General features: G+C 46.0%; 1 protein-coding gene across 1 annotated transcript in view; it reads left to right on the top strand.

Moving 5' to 3' along the window:
* The window catches only part of LOC311245116 (tetraspanin-18B-like), a 36,327-nt gene extending 18,388 nt beyond the window's left edge, over window positions 1-17,939 (top strand). The window contains 7 exon segments of the mRNA XM_084334906.1: window positions 3,613-3,691; window positions 3,694-3,806; window positions 4,495-4,569; window positions 5,974-6,072; window positions 11,338-11,514; window positions 13,527-13,610; window positions 16,885-17,939. Coding sequence (XP_084191032.1) covers window positions 3,613-3,691; window positions 3,694-3,806; window positions 4,495-4,569; window positions 5,974-6,072; window positions 11,338-11,514; window positions 13,527-13,610; window positions 16,885-16,932 — 675 coding nt within the window. The 3' untranslated portion in view covers window positions 16,933-17,939.
* Window positions 17,940-18,587: the final 648 nt, after the last annotated feature.

Genomic DNA, 18,587 nt, shown 5'->3' on the forward strand with positions numbered 1-18,587 from the left:
TTGAAAAATATATTTCCATCCTAAGTAGGTGTACATACTGTTATCCAGTTCATAATTTCTCCCCTGCTGGATTGTCATAGATTTGATTTATCATCGAAAATATATCGAAGCACTTTGCATGATTCCATTTCTGGCAACTAGCAGTGCGTTTGGCGTCGTTTGAGGTGCCATTAGAAGCACTAATGTTTGATCACGCACCCTGACAGTCTTGACACAAAACCGTTGGTGTGTTAAAGGAACATGCCTCTGTGCGTTCAGTAGAAAGCTATCTGGCTGAATGTTAGCCTAGCTTAGCACAATGAATGGAAGCGGACATGGCCGGTTAGTCTTCGAGAGAGGTGTTAGTTGGACAATGGCTAGGCTAACCGGTCATGTCCGCTTCCATTCATTGTGCTAAGCTAGGCTAACATGCAGCCAGATAGCTTTCTACTTTGAACGCACAGAGAGGACACTTGTATCTATCTTCTTGTCTCTCTCTGGAGAAGACGGTAAGCTAATTTCCCAAAATGTTGGCGTGTTCCTTTTAGCTCAGCCTCGGGACACCTCAGTAAAAACGGACCCCGTGGTGTGAATGTGCATCTGGAAATCACAAAAATGGGGGGGGGATCATTTAGTTCTATTACCATGGGTCCCCCACATAATACTAGTCCCATGTAAATAGGGCTTACACAGGGCCTACACAGTTGGGTTTCACAGTTGGTTCAGTCCCAAAGTTGTTCACTTCAAAATACTGTAGCAATCAGATATCATATTATTACAGGACAGTCGTTTTAGTTTTCCCGGGGACCCCGTTATTTCAACAGTTTAGAAAAGCCTTCTTTATCTGACTATCCGTGTGCTCACTGTCGATCTAGAGGTCGACTCTCGTGGCCGTCCCTCGACCCAGCTAACTGACTGTTCCCCATTAGACTCTCCCTCGACCCAGCTAACTGACTGTTCCCCATTAGACTCTCCCTCGACCCAGCTAACTGACTGTTCCCCATTAGACTCTCCCTCGACCCAGCTAACTGACTGTTCCCCATTAGACTCTCCCTCGACCCAGCTAACTGACTGTTCCCCATTAGACTCTCCCTCGACCCAGCTAACTGACTGTTCCACATTAGACTCTCCCTCGACCCAGCTAACTGACTGTTCCCCATTAGACTCTCCCTCGACCCAGCTAACTGACTGTTCCACATTAGACTCTCCCTCGACCCAGCTAACTGACTGTTCCACATTAGACTCTCCCTCGACCCAGCTAACTGACTGTTCCACATTAGACTCTCCCTCGACCCAGCTAACTGACTGTTCCCCATTAGACTCTCCCTCGACCCAGCTAACTGACTGTTCCCCATTAGACTCTCCCTCGACCCAGCTAACTGACTGTTCCCCATTAGACTCTCCCTCGACCCAGCTAACTGACTGTTCCACATTAGACTCTCCCTCGACCCAGCTAACTGACTGTTCCACATTAGACTCTCCCTCGACCCAGCTAACTGACTGTTCCACATTAGACTCTCCCTCGACCCAGCTAACTGACTGTTCCACATTAGACTCTCCCTCGACCCAGCTAACTGACTGTTCCCCATTAGACTCTCCCTCGACCCAGCTAACTGACTGTTCCCGATTAGACTCTCCCTCGACCCAGCTAACTGACTGTTCCACATTAGACTCTCCCTCGACCCAGCTAACTGACTGTTCCACATTAGACTCTCCCTCGACCCAGCTAACTGACTGTTCCACATTAGACTCTCCCTCGACCCAGCTAACTGACTGTTCCCCATTAGACTCTCCCTCGACCCAGCTAACTGACTGTTCCACATTAGACTCTCCCTCGACCCAGCTAACTGACTGTTCCACATTAGACTCTCCCTCGACCCAGCTAACTGACTGTTCCACATTAGACTCTCCCTCGACCCAGCTAACTGACTGTTCCACATTAGACTCTCCCTCGACCCAGCTAACTGACTGTTCCCCATTAGACTCTCCCTCGACCCAGCTAACTGACTGTTCCCCATTAGACTCTCCCTCGACCCAGCTAACTGACTGTTCCCCATTAGACTCTCCCTCGACCCAGCTAACTGACTGTTCCACATTAGACTCTCCCTCGACCCAGCTAACTGACTGTTCCCCATTAGCATTTCATTAGAAGGAGGCAATCTTGACTCTCATCAAATCCCCCTTTGATTATATTCCAGTGTGTGGTGACACACGTGTGAGGTGCGCCATGTGCCACGTGCACTTTGTGACTGGCACCTGAGATTATCAGTCTTGATCAGACAATCAAAGGTAATCCCATTAAAAAATATATTGAACCTATACAGGGGGGAGGGGGGGGGGGGGGTTGGAGTAAAGAGGGCTCCTCTCTTTCCTGCTTTATTAAGCAGAACCAAACCTCTTTAGAGACTCCACTCAAATGCCACTGTTCAAGGCCCGGGGCAATAATGTGACCAGTGGAGCAAAGAATGAACTTGGCCATTAACGCCACTCAGTAACAACCATTGTATATTAGCATGCCTTTGTTTCTGCCCTACAACTGTGTCACGCCCCCCATCCTGTGAAACAAACCGTGTTTTTCAAACCCAACGGCCCATAAATCTTCACAACCTTATTATTCAATCCAACAGATTGAATCTGACTCTGGATCAGCACTCCTTCTTTGAGAGGCGTTGTGAATATAGGCCATTGTGTTTTCAAAATGGCTGCAGCCCCTCCCCTCAAACTCTGCTCTGCCTTTGATCTAATGTGACATTTATTGAAAGAAACCCAGGTCTCTCACTCTCACAGGAAGAAGGGGATTGTGAGAGCAGTGCGTAAGGCTCATATCTCTCCCCCTCCTCCCTCAATATATACCTTCTTTTCTTAATCACATGAGTCACCCTGCTGAGGCTGAAGATAAGGTTTTAGTGAGGAGAAGCAGGAGGAGGGAGGGAGGGAGGGAGGGGCGGAGAGGATGGAGAGCGGTGGTGGTGTGGAGTTCTTTGACAGGTAAGATGTGGGGTTAGCTGGAGGGGGGCAGGGGGCTAGCTAGCCTATCTCCCCCACCCCCCACCAAGGCGTTAAGACTCTGCGGATACCCAGCCATCTCTCTCTCCCCCACCCCCCACCTCCCACCTCTCCATCTCAGCTCTCCAGTGGAGTGTTCAGCTGTGTCCGCCTGAGAGGTGTCGCTGCCGGTGGACTTCTCAGTATCACCCACACACTCCAGGAAACACATTTGTTTGTAGCTAAAAGCACAGATTGTCTTCCGCCACGCACTGCTTTTCTGTCAGGAGGCGGGTGAGCGTTACAGAGGATGTTGAGCTATAATATAAAGTCTTTAAAGCCGCTGCTGAGCCGTGGAAACGTATTAGACGATCAAATAAACGCAGCAAGATTAACCCTTTCACGACAGAAGAAGGTTAACCCTTTACTATCACACAACAACCGACAGTCGTGTGTGGCAGTGAAAGGGGCTTTTTGTGAATTGTCACAGTGAAAGGGTTAACCATTTTGGTAGCGCGGCAGTGAAAGGGTCAATTAACATCTCCTTTTTGACGGGCTTCTGCAAATTGCAATAATAATAATAAATAAAGGTTTAAAAAGAAAATGTCCCTCTCTAACCACTCTTGTCTTCTCACCCTTCTCCATCAGCTTGGGGGCTGCTTCCTCCTGGGGGTGGGCGTGAAGGTGTTGGTGGACCCCACGGGCTTCAGGGAGATCGTGGCGGCCAACCCCTGCTGTTCACTGGTGTCTACATCATCCTGGCCATGGGGGGCATGCTCTTCCTGCTGGGCTTCCTGGGCTGCTGCGGGGCCATCCGGGAGAACAAGTGTCTGCTCCTCTTTGTGAGTAGGGCTCCTCTGTGGGTGGGTGGTGGGTGGGTGCTTGGTTGGTGGGGCAGGGGAGGAATCTTTTAAAGTGTGCCTCTGTTATTGATCTTGTTGGCATGTTTATTATGTCGTCAGTTTTTGGGGATGGCTGGGCCTAAAATGGAGGGGTCAACAATGCCCTTCTATTTGCCTTCCGAGCACCAGGGCTCATGCATTGTTAATGCAGAGTGAAGTGGGCACCGCCAGATTCTGATTTTTAGTGACTCGCACATGCACTTCTGCGGCTGGCACTCACCCTCCATTACTCTCTCTCCTCTCCCCCTCTCTCTCCCCCCCCCTCTCTCTCCCCCTCTCTCTCTCTCTCTCTCTCTCTCTCTCTCTCTCTCCCCCTCTCTCTCTCTATCCCCCCCCCCCCTCTCTCTCTCTCTCTCCCCCTCTCTCTCTCTATCCCCCCCCCCCTCTCTCTCCCCCTCTCTCTCTCTCTCTCTCTCTCTCTCTCTCTCTCTCTCTCCCCCTCTCTCTCTCTATCCCCCCCCCCTCTCTCTCTCTCTCTCTCTCTCTCCCTCTCTCTCTCCTCTCCCCCTCTCTCTCCCCCTCTCTCTCTCTCTCCCCCCCCCCTCTCTCTCCCCCTCTCTCTCTCTCTATCTCCCCCTCTCTCTCTCTCTCTCTCTCTCTCTCTCTCTCTCTCTCTCTCTCACTACAGTTCTTCATGCTCATCCTCCTGATCTTTCTAGCAGAGCTGGCCGCCGCCATCCTGGCCTTCATATTCCGGGAGCATGTAAGTTGTTGTTGTTGTTGATGTCGTTGCTGTACTGTTTGCACTCCTCAGACCACCAGCGGCCAAAGAGGTGCCCAAGTTGACCACACACCCACTCTTGCGTGGGCACTGGACCCACGGCTAATGGACTGAGTTACCCATTCGGGAGATTGGGTTGCGACGCCTTGAGCAATAAAACACCATGAAAACAGTAACTGCACTGGTGGAGCGGTGTGGTGCCAGATTGATTAGGCGGTGTCGGCTCATTTGAACTGCGCATTATATATAATATAATAATAATATAATATAGCCCAATCTCTCACAGGATCTCTCACAAGATAAGATGCCGTGACCTCTCCTCCATCTAACTCACTTTCCTGGGCCTGGTGGAAGTATGTTGAAATGATGGGATTTTTTTTACCGGAGCAAAAGTTAATCATATTGAATTTTTGAAAGGATATCTACACACGGGTTGTTTCTCATTCACTGACAAACTTGTGATGTTTTCTCACGTATCCGGCTACAACATAACATATATTACTTCAGATTGTCAAAGTTCTTATAGCCTGTGACTCAGAAAGACTGTAGTCAGTATGTAGAGTATTTTGAAAATAGTTAATTATCAATCTAAAAGTAATGTTTTTTTCTGATGTAGCCTGTTAAGGTGCTCCCATAGTCGAGCAGACTGTACACAGAGCAGACTCCGCGGAGGTCCGCGTGGCTATTTGAGCTTTGATCTCAGCGGACAGCAGACCCACAGGTGCGAAGCTCCTATTTCCTGACGCGCGGACATCCGCGCCGCTGACTTGGTGTCACACAAAACGCTGCTCGGCGTTTTGGTTGACATCGAACTGCATTAAATGTGACACTGCGCGAGCGATTGGTGGCGTGAGGAGAGAGATGAGCCCGTGAAGCTCTCTCTCTCTCTCTCTCTATCTCTCTCTCTATCTCTCTCTCGCTCTCTCTCTCTCTCTCTCTCTCTCTCTCTCTCTCTCTCGCTCTCCCGCTGATAATGTTCCCTCTGATCTGCCAGTACAGTAGAACAGACAGAATTGTGGGAAATGTAGTAAAACTGGTGCGAGAAATGTAGGAAATAGACCGCGGACGTCCGCTGATATCTGCTCGACTATGAAAGCTCAAAGAGCCGCGCGGACCTCCGCGGAGTCTGCTCTGTGTACAGTCTGCTGGACTATGGGAGCGCCTTTATGAGAAAATGGTGTCTGGTGATTCCATGATTTAAAAACCCCATGGTCACACAATATTCCACCTCGGTCCAGCCAGGATCCTGCCACTCAAGGGTGTGTGGTTAACCTACAGCCGGTACATTGGTGCTCCTAGGTGCTGTGGTTAACTTCCTCTGATGCTGAACAAACCACCACTTTGCCTGTGACATCACCCACCTCTCTCCCCTGTCATTGGCTCTAGCTGACCAGAGAGTACTTCACCAAGGAGCTGAAAAGACACTACCAGGGCTACAACAACACTGACGTCTTCACCTCCACATGGAACGCCATTATGAACACAGTAAGAGCACTGCGCAGCATCGACAAATCGCACATTGTCATCATTCTTCTGTCACTACCCTAGAAATACCATCTGTGACATGGTTTAATGGATTATACTGCAGTGATACCATCGCCATGTGTTTACCATGTGTTATGAACTAGAGCCCGGGCATTCAGTTCACAGAGCTCTAGTTCTAACATTCAGTTCACAGAGCTCTAGTGCTAACATTCAGTTCACAGAGCTCTAGTGCTAACATTCAGTTCACCAAGCTATAGTGCTAACATTCAGTTCACAGAGCTCTAGTGCTAACATTCAGTTCACAGAGCTCTAGTGCTAACATTCAGTTCACCAAGCTATAGTGCTAACATTCAGTTCACCGAGCTCTAGTGCTAACATTAATTTCACCGAGCTCTAGTGCTAACATTCAGTTCACCGAGCTCTAGTGCTAACATTCAGTTCACCGAGCTCTAGTGCTAACATTAATTTCACCAAGCTCTAGTGCTAACATTCAGTTCACCGAGCTCTAGTGCTAACATTCAGTTCACCAAGCTCTAGTGCTAACATTCAGTTCACAAGCTCTAGTGCTAACATTCAGTTCACCAAGCTCTAGTGCTAACATTCAGTTCACCAAGCTCTAGTGCTAACATTCAGTTCACAAGCTCTAGTGCTAACATTCAGTTCACAAGCTCTAGTGCTAACATTCAGTTCACAAGCTCTAGTGCTAACATTCAGTTCACAGAGCTCTAGTTCTAACATTCAGTTCACCAAGCTATAGTGCTAACATTCAGTTCACAGAGCTCTAGTTCTAACATTCAGTTCACAGAGCTCTAATGCTAACATTCAGTTCACAGAGCTCTAGTTCTAACATTCAGTTCACAGAGCTCTAATGCTAACATTCAGTTCACAAGCGCTAATGCTAACATTCAGTTCACAAGCTCTAATGCTAACATTCAGTTCACAGAGCTCTAGTTCTAACATTCAGTTCACAGAGCTCTAGTTCTAACATTCAGTTCACCAAGCTATAGTGCTAACATTCAGTTCACAGAGCTCTAGTTCTAACATTCAGTTCACAGAGCTCTAGTGCTAACATTCAGTTCACAGAGCTCTAATGCTAACATTCAGTTCACAGAGCTATAGTGCTAACATTCAGTTCACCGAGCTCTAATGCTAACATTCAGTTCACAAGCTCTAATGCTAACATTCAGTTCACTGAGCTCTAATGCTAACATTCAGTTCACTGAGCTCTAGTTCTAACATTCAGTTCACAAGCGCTAATGCTAACATTCAGTTCACTGAGCTCTAGTGCTAACATTCAGTTCACAAGCTCTAATGCTAACATTCAGTTCACAGAGCTCTAATGCTAACATTCAGTTCACAAGCTCTAATGCTAACATTCAGTTCACAAGCTCTAATGCTAACATTCAGTTCACAAGCTCTAATGCTAACATTCAGTTCACTGAGCTCTAGTGCTAACATTCAGTTCACCGAGCTCTAATGCTAACATTCAGTTCACAAGCTCTAATGCTAACATTCAGTTCACAAGCTCTAATGCTAACATTCAGTTCACTGAGCTCTAGTGCTAACATTCAGTTCACAGAGCTCTAGTTCTAACATTCAGTTCACCGAGCTCTAATGCTAACATTCAGTTCACAAGCTCTAATGCTAACATTCAGTTCACAAGCTCTAATGCTAACATTCAGTTCACTGAGCTCTAGTGCTAACATTCAGTTCACAAGCTCTAATGCTAACATTCAGTTCACTGAGCTCTAGTGCTAACATTCAGTTCACAAGCTCTAATGCTAACATTCAGTTCACAAGCTCTAATGCTAACATTCAGTTCACTGAGCTCTAGTTCTAACATTCAGTTCACTGAGCTCTAATGCTAACATTCAGTTCACTGAGCTCTAGTTCTAACATTCAGTTCACCAAGCTCTAATGCTAACATTCAGTTCACAAGCTCTAATGCTAACATTCAGTTCACCGAGCTCTAGTTCTAACATTCAGTTCACCGAGCTCTAATGCTAACATTGAAGTATTGAGGAAAAGAGGAGGAAACGGGACACGGGCTGCTTTTCAATGAACAGGGAAATAACTACAGGTTAGCTCACCAGAACGGGACGGTGCCACTGTCTCTGGGCTCTCCCGGGACGGTGCCACTGTCTCTGGGCTCTCCCGGGACGGTGCCACTGTCTCTGGGCTCTCCCGGGACGGTGCCACTGTCTCTGGGCTCTCCCGGGACGGTGCCACTGTCTCTGGGCTCTCCCGGGACGGTGCCACTGTCTCTGGGCTCTCCCGGGACGGTGCCACTGTCTCTGGGCTCTCCCGGGACGATGCGACTGTGTCTCTGGGCTCTCCCGGGACGGTGCCACTGTCTCTGGGCTCTCCCGGGACGGTGCCACTGTCTCTGGGCTCTCCCGGGACGGTGCCACTGTCTCTGGGCTCTCCCGGGACGATGCGACTGTGTCTCTGGGCTCTCCCGGGACGGTGCCACTGCCTCTGGGCTCTCCCGGGACGATGCGACTGTGTCTCTGGGCTCTCCCGGAACGGTGCCACTGTCTCTGGGCTCTCCCGGGACGGTGCCACTGTCTCTGGGCTCTCCCGGGACGGTGCCACTGTCTCTGGGCTCTCCCGGGACGGTGCCACTGCCTCTGGGCTCTCCCGGGACGATGCGACTGTGTCTCTGGGCTCTCCCGGAACGGTGCGACCACGGCGGTGGTCGATGCCATAGTAAGTTCAGTTTTTGTTTTTATTATTTGGTTGGGTCCGGTGACAAACACAATACTGGTTTCCTAATCAAACAAAAGTTCACGGGTGTTCACAATGCGTAGCTGCTCCTTGTGGGCGAAGGCGTTCCGCATCATTTCTGCTCCGTCAGTGTGTCACACGCTTCCGCGTCTGTCTGGAACTCATTGAGGTCATTAGTACCCGCTTCCGGCGTACACACACACTCATTTCCACACAGTTAACAATCAGCCCAACCCAGAGTGTATTTCTCTCAATGAAAACCATCTTATACAAAAGGTGACTCAAAGGAAGGAGAAATAAGAATAGAGAAGCCCATTCTATTCCTCTCATCACTAACACACATGGCAGTACCAAATTATTTATACAATGGCCGGTACTACGGTCAAACTAAAATTACCATTAAAACTATACCATGAGACTTTCGTTTTTAGGGGGGACCTGCTCCAACCATTAGCACCATCGTATCGCTTCAATGAACACGGGAGGTTTTCAGCCTGTTATTAGGGGGCTATGAAGACACTCACAAGCCTACGAAGACACTTATTAATGTGTTGACACACCGTCTCATTGCTCCACATTATTAGTTTTCAAGTTTGTTTATTAATTATCACAATAAAATACACATACTTTACGGTGAAATGCTTGGTTCTGTATGAGCCCCTGTGAGTGTGCTTCATACAGTAAAAAAATAAAGTAAGTAAAAAGTAATAAAAACAAATTAAAGAAGCAGTATGACTCATGATGCCCAGAGACTCCTTGCTGAGTATTGAAGAAATTGTAGCAAATTTTATTTATTTAATTCCTAAGTAGTGAATCTCATCACATGTCAGTGAGCCAATAAGCATGTTTGTTCCGAGACAGCACAATCCAAAATCATAATTTTTTTTAACAAAGCCTCCGATTGGCTCACACAGCAGATGAAACACACATAACTCAACAAAGTAAGTTATCGGGGGAAAAAGTATAGTTTTCGGTATTGAATCCCAGGTATCAAAAACAGAGTCCATTCTCTTCGGTTCAAATAACAAACTCAGCAAGACCGACGGCTTCTCAGTTACAGTGGGTGACAATATTGTCACAAGAAAAGATGAAATTACCTACCTGGGTTCCATCCTAGAGGCTAATCTCTCCTGTGACAAAATGGCATCCAATGTAATAAAAAAAGTCAACCAACGAACTCGATTCTTGTACCGGATCTCCTCTCTGGTAAACAAGAATACCCTGAAGACTCTGGCAGGAGCACTCATTCAGGGGTACTACGACTATGCTTGCACCTCATGGTACCAAAGCACCTCAAAGGCGCTAAAAACAAAATTACAAACATCTCAAAACAAACTGGTCAGACTACTGCTTGACCTGACTCCTAGAACCCACCTCACCCCTGCCCACTTTGACAACCTAGGATGGCTTAGAGTAGACGACAGAGTACAGCAACTTGCAATGGGCCTGGTCTACAAGATACACTACACGACCAAGGTACCCATGTACATGTCAAAATACTTCCCAAAGGTCAGTGAATACCACGATCACAACACCAGAGGGAGCTCCACAAATCATGTTAAACCCAGATTCGGCTCAAATAAGGGACTAAACACGTTTCGCAATTATGCCACATCAATGTGGAACGCCCTACCCAAAGCTGTAAAGGAATGTGGATCACTACCCACTTTCAAAACCACTCTCAAGGGACACCTACGGGAGACTGCAATTCAACACTGGCCCCTGTAAATATCCGAACCCAACCCCCTCCAATGTACAGTCATTTACCTAGTATGGTTTTGTCAATAGTCCAATGTACAATTTTGTTTGTTTGTACAGTGTCCCCCCCCCCCCCCCCTCAATGTACAGTTTTGCTTGTATATACAGTGTGCCCCCCCCCCCCCCCCCCCCCCCCAACCACCTCCAATGTAGATTACCCAGTATGGTTGTCAATATCCCAGTGTACCCACCCCCCCCCCCCCCCCCCCCCCCACCCAACCTCCTCCAATGTACAGTTTCTACGTCAAATGTATATACTCCCTTTTCCTGACTCCTTCTGTATCACAAACAGTACTGTATTTGCAAATCTGGTATGTCATAAATGTATAGATGTAGCAGTACTGACTATCTGTATGTCAAGTATGTCATATATGTCCTGATGAATTGAAAATGGGGGACCCTGATGGAAACAAGACGAAAGTCTTTCTCTGGTCTGCATCCCCTTAACAATTGTGTGTATTGAGCTGTACTGTATTGTACCCATTCTGCAATCTGTTAATAAAGTTTTCAATCAATCAATCAATCAAACCGGTATTGAAAATGGTCAAACGATACCCAGTCAGGCAGCCCTACTCTGTCTCTGAGAGCACTGGGCTTCCTTTGTGGAAAGGGTGAAGCTTGTGTGTGATATCTTCTTTCATCAGGGGGGCTATATTTTATAGATAAAAACCCTTTCCACTTCTAGGTCAATATTCATGCTGGGCTGATGCACGCACACTACACTGTAGGCTACGAGCCAGTGCACAAACAGGCACTCAGGACCTCTTCTCTCCTCCTCAGTTTGACTGCTGTGGGGTGAACAGTCCCGAGGACTTCAAGGAGAGCCTCTTCAGGCGACTCTACCCCAGTGACATGGTGCCTGCGGCCTGCTGCCAGAAGACCAGTCAGTCTGGGGACATGGCCTACCTCACCCAGGAGCAGTGTCTGTCAGGCAACATGATGTTCCGCAGTAACAAGGTGGGTGTTGTCGTCAGCCCCCTGCCCAGCTCTTAGTGTCTCTCTCTCGCTCTCTCTCTCTCTCTCTCTCTCTCTCTCTCTCTCTCTCTCTCTCTCTCTCTCTCTCTCTCTCTCTCTCTCTCTCTCTCTCTCTCTCTCTCTCTCTCTCTCTCTCTCTCTCTCTCTCTCTCTCACACATACACACTGTCTCTGTTGTTGCCTCTGTCTTCTTCTACTAGGGCTGGGCGTTTAATCAAGTTTCAGTTCAAATTATGATTTTGATCATGAAAACAAGATAATCGAGATAAAACTATTACTATGCCGCGTTGCTCTCATTTAGTCTTGTGACATAAATGCAGCGCACCCTTCCTTCACAGCAGTGTGCTCCACCCCCCCCCCCCCCCCCCCCCCCCCCCCCAAGCCCAAACAGTGGGTTCAGCTCATGTTGAGAGGGAGGAGGTGGAGCGTTTCTCCGGATATTTATTTAATTACATTTTTTATCCACTTTTTCTCCTTATTTTCTATTTTTCTCCGATACCAATTTCGAGTTTCCAATTCTCCCCTCCCCTGACTTGAACGTTGCTCGACTATGCCCCCCACTGGCCGGTTGTAGGGAGGATAGAAGCCTTGCATCACGTGTCCCCTCCGGTACACGAGGAGGCAGCCTGTCATCTTTTCACCTGCCAGCGCGGACTCTCATTGGCGAGGTGTAACGTGTGGGAGGCTCACACTACCCCCGCCATTTCCTGTCTCTGCTGTGCAGGCGTCCCCAACTGACCTGTAGGAGTCGCTGTCCACAACGTCCAAATCCCCACCCATCGACTTCCACCCGCCAACTCTGCCAATTGAGTTAGTATGACGGCCGGCCCAAGCCGGAGGCAATGCTGACACCCGGATTCGAGACCGGAGTCTCTTGCATTGGTGACGAGCACAATCTCCGCTGCGCCACCCAGCCGCTTTCTCCAGTTATTTTGAAATGTATTTGGTAACTTGTAGAGTAGCATTGGTCGAGAAGAAAGATAAAAACTAATTATTTTGATAGGGTTATATAATATGATGTTCTCAAATCAACGAATAATCGAGTTTAATAAACGTGATTTCAATATCAATCAAAATAACTGTGACTATGATTTGTTGCCATAATCGAGCAGCCCCATCTCCTACTCACTCTCTCACTTTCATGCACTGTATCTGTTGCTCGCTCTCTTCTTCTACTGCTCTCTCTCTCGCTCTTATTCTCTCTCTCTCGCTCTTTCATACTCTCTCTTTTCACTGTCTCTTTCTGTCCAAACCCGTGTCGAAGGCTCAGCTTAATTAGAGCAGGAAGCGCTGAGAGCTGATATCCTGGTACTAACTGACTGCTCCGTGCCTGATCCTCTTTCTTCGGAGGCCATGGGAGGCTGTCTCACCACGCGGTGTAGCTGGAGCAGGGTGACGTCAGTAGCGACGGGAGGAGTGTGTGCGTGTGCGCGGGTGTGTGTGTGCATGTGCCTTATGACTAAAAAGGAGAGGAATATAAAGGATGTCTGAATGTGTATGTGTGCGAGAGAGAGAATGTAGTTACACTGCGCATACATACAACACACATGTACACACACATACGTGCATGCACAATCTCTTCTGTGTGTGTGTGTGTGTGTGTGTGTGTGTGTGTGTGTGTGTGTGTGTGTGTGTGTGTGTGTGTGTGTGTGTGTGTGTGTGTGTGTGTAATGAATGCCTTGCGAGTGAAATGTAATTACAGTGGAAGCTGATAGGAGGAGGCTGGACTGTCTTCCCCACCTGTTGCTGTTGTTCAGGCCCCTGGAACAATGGAAGATATCCGGAAGGCGTCTGTCTCTTCCATTCGCACACAAAGAGCCCTCGTTAAGAGGCAGCGGGGATAGGGCCCCTGTCGCCTCGCAGTAACTCAACAAGACCTTTGTTCAAAGGCTCGCTCGGGTTCAGTCTGCGATGCTATTATTATTATTGTCTGTGCCTGTCAGCGTGTTCATAGTGACTCTGAAACTGAACATCACATATTTGTCTGCTTACAGGGCTGTTATTCTGCTGTGGTCGACTACTTTGAGCTGTACATCTATGTGGCCGGAGCGCTGGCCATTGTGGTGCTGACCATTGAGGTATGAAGTGAAGGTTTTTAATTTTAGTCAAGTCGTCTTTTTCCGCTGTGCCTTTCCTGTCAACATCTGTGAACGGTAATTTGAGAAGGTTGCAATTTTGCTTGCAAATATTTTCAGGGTCCCTATATTGGCTCCCTATTTGGCAGTTCAATAGCTCCGCCTAGTGGTGAGAATCGGTGTTACGGATCCTTATTTTCATTCCCTGACTGCCCCACATCTGAGACCTACCTGACTGTTCCGCGACCCACACAACACCGCATGGAATTGTTCTGAGAGCCAAAACGATACCCGCTAAATGAAATGTAACATTAGGCTATTTTAAGTCCTAATTTTTAAACTGTGTCCTTGTCATCTCGATGACTCATTCCTCAAGCCAAATAAGCAACATCACCTGGTTGCAGATTTTTCAGGCTATGTATCCAACATTGTTTTCCTTGCCCACAATGACTCCAAACTGCATATTTCACCCTGGCCTCTGTGTCCACGATGATGTACTCCCCTATCGATGTCTTCCTTTTTATCTCTGCGCTAGCCATTTCTCTGTGTGAACGTGGGAAATGTTAGTAGCCTAGGCAACTATTCTCACATAACACAGACATGCACAGGGCAGAATAGCATATTTTCTTTTTTTTTATAATAATTTATATTACAACCTGAACAGCTTAAAACAAGCAGGATGCAGCATGCTTAAAGGAAAACACCAACATTATGGGAAATGCGCTTACCGTCTTCTCCAGAGTCAGACAAGAAGATAGATAACGATTTCCTCTCTGTGCATTCAGTAGAAAGCTAGCAGATAGCTAGCAGATAGCATGCTGCATCCTGCTTGTTTTAAGCTGTTCAGGTTGTAATATAAATTATTATACAATTATTTTTGAATATAATGTTTCCGACCCAGGATGAGAACCGGAAACCGCCCCATGGTTTCAACAAACATTTGCAATCTGTCCACCAACTGTTTATTTGCAGTCCCCCGTGGGAATCTGTGGGTAACTGCCCCGATGCAGGACTCTAGCTGAGGTGTTCCAGATCCAGAGGCACTTTATTAGCCAAACATTTGCCTGTTGACTTGGGCGATTTTGTAATTTCTAGAGTAGCAAAATACAGCAACTGAATTGTTACATTTTCTGTTCTTTTGCTAATTTACCCTGGCAGATTGCTTAAAAATAAAGTCTTACGCAGAAGATGTTGGTCCCTCTTAAAGGAGGTAAAAAAGTCCAGACAAACAGAATATTCCATACTAAAAGACAGATGGTGAAATGGAGCAACAGACAGGGTAGCAAGAATCAGAATTGCCTCTATTATGGTATAACCCCCGTAGCCCCATGCCTTTTCATAATAGCAAGCAATCCCGAAACAATTATTGTCATCAGTTTGGATAGTTGTAATTGCGTATTGCCTCTGGACAGCATGCAGCTGAGAGAGAGAAAGACAGGGAGAGGGAGTGAGCGTGAGAGAGAGAAAGACAGAGAGGGAGTGAGCGTGAGAGAGAGAGAGAGCATGCAGCTGACAGAGCAAAAGACAGAGAGAGGGAGTGAGTGTGTGAGAGAGAGAGTTTCAAGTTTCAAGTTCAAGTTTGTTTATTATTTGTCACATATAAAATACATGTACTTTACAGTGAAATGCTTGGTTCTGTATGAGCCCCTGAGAGTGTGCTTCATACAGTAAAAAAAATAATATACATAGGAATATACAATATACAATCTAAAGTACAACCTAAGTACAATCTAAGTACAATGAGTAAAGAAAAAAAATAATAATAATAATAAAAAGAAATGCAGACAATGAGGTACAAATGCGGACAATGAGGTACAAAACGTTAAGGTAAGGTGCAAATGCAAATGAGGTATGAATGTAGTGAAAATCTCTTATCTATCTAATAGATAGATAAATATAATGTAATAAATATAATATAATATAAGAGAGAGAGAGAGAGCGACAGAGAGTGAGCACTACTAGTAGAATATTTTTTACTTTCTATTTGAAAGAACGTCACTGATTGATAAGATGACAGACATCCTTCTATTCCTAATAGACCTCTCACGTGATGTGTCTTCCGGATGCTCCAGAGTCTTCAGTCTTTGCTGCAGCTCTAGGAAAATGAATGGACTATTAATAGAGCGCTCCTAGCTGAGTCTCTGGTTCATGCAGCTGTGGTCTCCGTGAACAAAGCCGTCCGATACACATTTAGAATTTCAAGCTCAGCGTTGCAGATCAGGTCACCCGACGTCACCGGCGCTGGTGTTTATTTTTTCTGCAACATCCGGTCACTTAGGGTTAGCAATTTGTCTTTAAAAAATTGGAAACGTTAACAAAACACAAGATCTTTTGGGGAAACACAATTTTCCTATTAACCCCCACATGCAGTATCAAGGACAAAATTACTTGTAAAGGGGAAAGGAAAAGGCCATTCATTTCTGCCATATGTGGTGAGAGAAATGCACTGGGGCTCGTCTTAAAGGTCTATGTGGACAAAGCTCCTGTAGTGAGTTCTGTGCCAACGTGATTTGATCAGTTTGGATGAACCCGGTCCGCAGCGCTCAGCACTCTTATCAAGCAGCGGGGAAGAAAGATACAGACGTTCAGCAAGGCTCCCTGAATATTAATATTGAATCCGATCACCACATCATTACAGTTCGATCAGTTAAAAATGTTGCCTCGTTCGCTCGATAGTTTGATATTCAGAAACAAAGTGACAGCCCTAGTGCAAAAGAGTGCAAGGCCATTCTGACAGTAAATGGAGGACACGTGTATAAATGGCCTAACTATGTGGGTCAATAGTTAGTGCATTTTTTCCACCTATGGCAGAAATGAAGTCTTTCCCTTTCCCGTTCACCAGTCATTTTGTCCTTGGTCCTGCGTGTGGGGGTTAATGGGAAAATTGCATTTCACCAAAGGATTTTATGTTTAGTTAACGTTCCACCAACACTAAATGACCGGATGTCGCTGGTGACGTCAGGTGACCTGATCTGCAATGCTAAGCAAGTTTTGTGTAGTGATTTTTCCTTTCTATTAAACTGCCACTTACAATTCGAAACCCCCTGCCGTATCAGAGAGATAAATGTGTATCGGAAGGCTTTGTTCACCGGACCACAGCTGCATGGACCACAGGCGAAGCTAGGAGCGCTCTATTAATAGTCCATTCATTTTCCTAGAGCTGCAGCAAAGACCGGAGATGCGGGAGCAGCCAGAAAATACGTCACCCATGAGATATGTATTGATTCATGTATTTCTCCAAGCACTGACTCCTTTGTCTTGTGTCTGCCCTCCTCAGCTCTTCGCCATGGTCTTCGCCATGTGTCTGTTCCGGGGGATCCAGTAGGAGAAGACCTGCATCGGTGGACTTTTTAAAGAAAAAAAGGGAAATCGGGAGAAAAATCAAAACGGACACTAAATTTGTTGTTCTCTTTTATATCAGCTAATTGGTGTGGGGAAAAGTAAAAACAACCCTCAAAACCCACGTACTTCACAGCTGGAACTTTGAGGTACCGGGTGACTAAAAAGAAGATGACAACACAAACCTTAGAGAAAAACAAGGTTGAGATACCTGATGTAAAGTTATTTGTTGTGTAAAGTGGAACGTGTGATTGACGGACCAGGTCTGGCACAGACCGGGCGTAAAGGGGACCAGGCGTGAGGAGTGACCAGGAGGGAGGAGTGACCAGGAGGGATGCCTGAGCAGGAAGGCACTGCACTGACTTTTGGATGAAGAATATTTATACTGAGTAGAGTTGGCTTAACTGTATAGAAATGTTGTGTTTTATGTACACTTTGGCTGTTACCCCCTCCCTCCCTCCTTCCATCCCTCCCTCCCTCCATCCCTCCCTTACATCCTTCATATACTGCTATCACACTCCCTCCATCCACACACCATTGTTAGGGCCACACTTCTTTGATGCTGTATTATAAAGCTTAGTGTGTGTGTGTGTACACAGATGTTTGTATGTGTCTGCTCACACAACTGTGTGTGTGTGTGTGTGTGTGTGTGTGTGTGTGTGTGTGTGTGTGTGTGTGTGTGTGTGTGTGTGTGTGTGCAAGTGTGTGCAAGTGTGCGTGTGTGTGTGTGCGTGCGTGTGTGTGTGTACAAGTGTGTATGTGCGTGTGTGTGTACATATGCTCTAATGGATGTGAATTACTTTGTACGTGTGCATGTGAGCGTGTGGCTCTTGAACCCTTCCACCCCCAAGCTTGAAAGCCAACCTCTTGATAATCTTTTTTTTTATTTGTATGGTGATGTTTATTGCAATAGTGGTTCCACGTGGTTTTAGACGGTGAAATGTATGTGTATGCATTTGTATTAGATAAAAAGTCAATGACATAAAATGGCATTATAAATGGTTGTCCTTGTGTTTTCTTCAAATCGATGCCAAATCGATGCTGCTTCAGTAACTTTTCTCAAATATAATTATATTAGGCCAAATTATATTTAATAGGCCTATATTAGTTTAGTATTTTTAAGTACTCATGGGGAGTTTCCTACTTACCTCAGAGGCATAAAACATTATACCGCCTGGCAAAGGGAACGCTAGAAGCCTGTTTATTTACATGGAGGATTTGTACAGAAGCATAACTCAAACTGAAAGCATTAATAGGAAACGCTTTGGTAGCACTTTATAATAACACCCTGTTATAATACATTTATAAGGTATTTGTAGATAATGAACTAATCATGAACAAATCATTTATATACATTCGTAAATTATTATTAAATCATTTATAACTATTTGTATAACATTTACAAATTCATTCTACATTATTTATAACTCATTATCAACATTGTACTTGATTTGTTCATCATTAAATAATGTTGTTTAATGTGTAGTAACACATTTGTAGACGCTTTGAAAAATTGATGTGAAAAAACGACTACGTATCTCCATTTATTTGTTCATGTTCAACAAATGATTTGTTAAGACATTCATAAAACATCTATAAATCATTTGCAGATGCTATTGTGTGCCCTAATCTGAAGTGAAG

The sequence above is a fragment of the Notolepis coatsorum genome, assembly GCF_963971535.1.
Source record: "Notolepis coatsorum genome assembly, chromosome: 18".
Classification (NCBI taxonomy): domain Eukaryota; kingdom Metazoa; phylum Chordata; class Actinopteri; order Aulopiformes; family Paralepididae; genus Notolepis; species Notolepis coatsorum.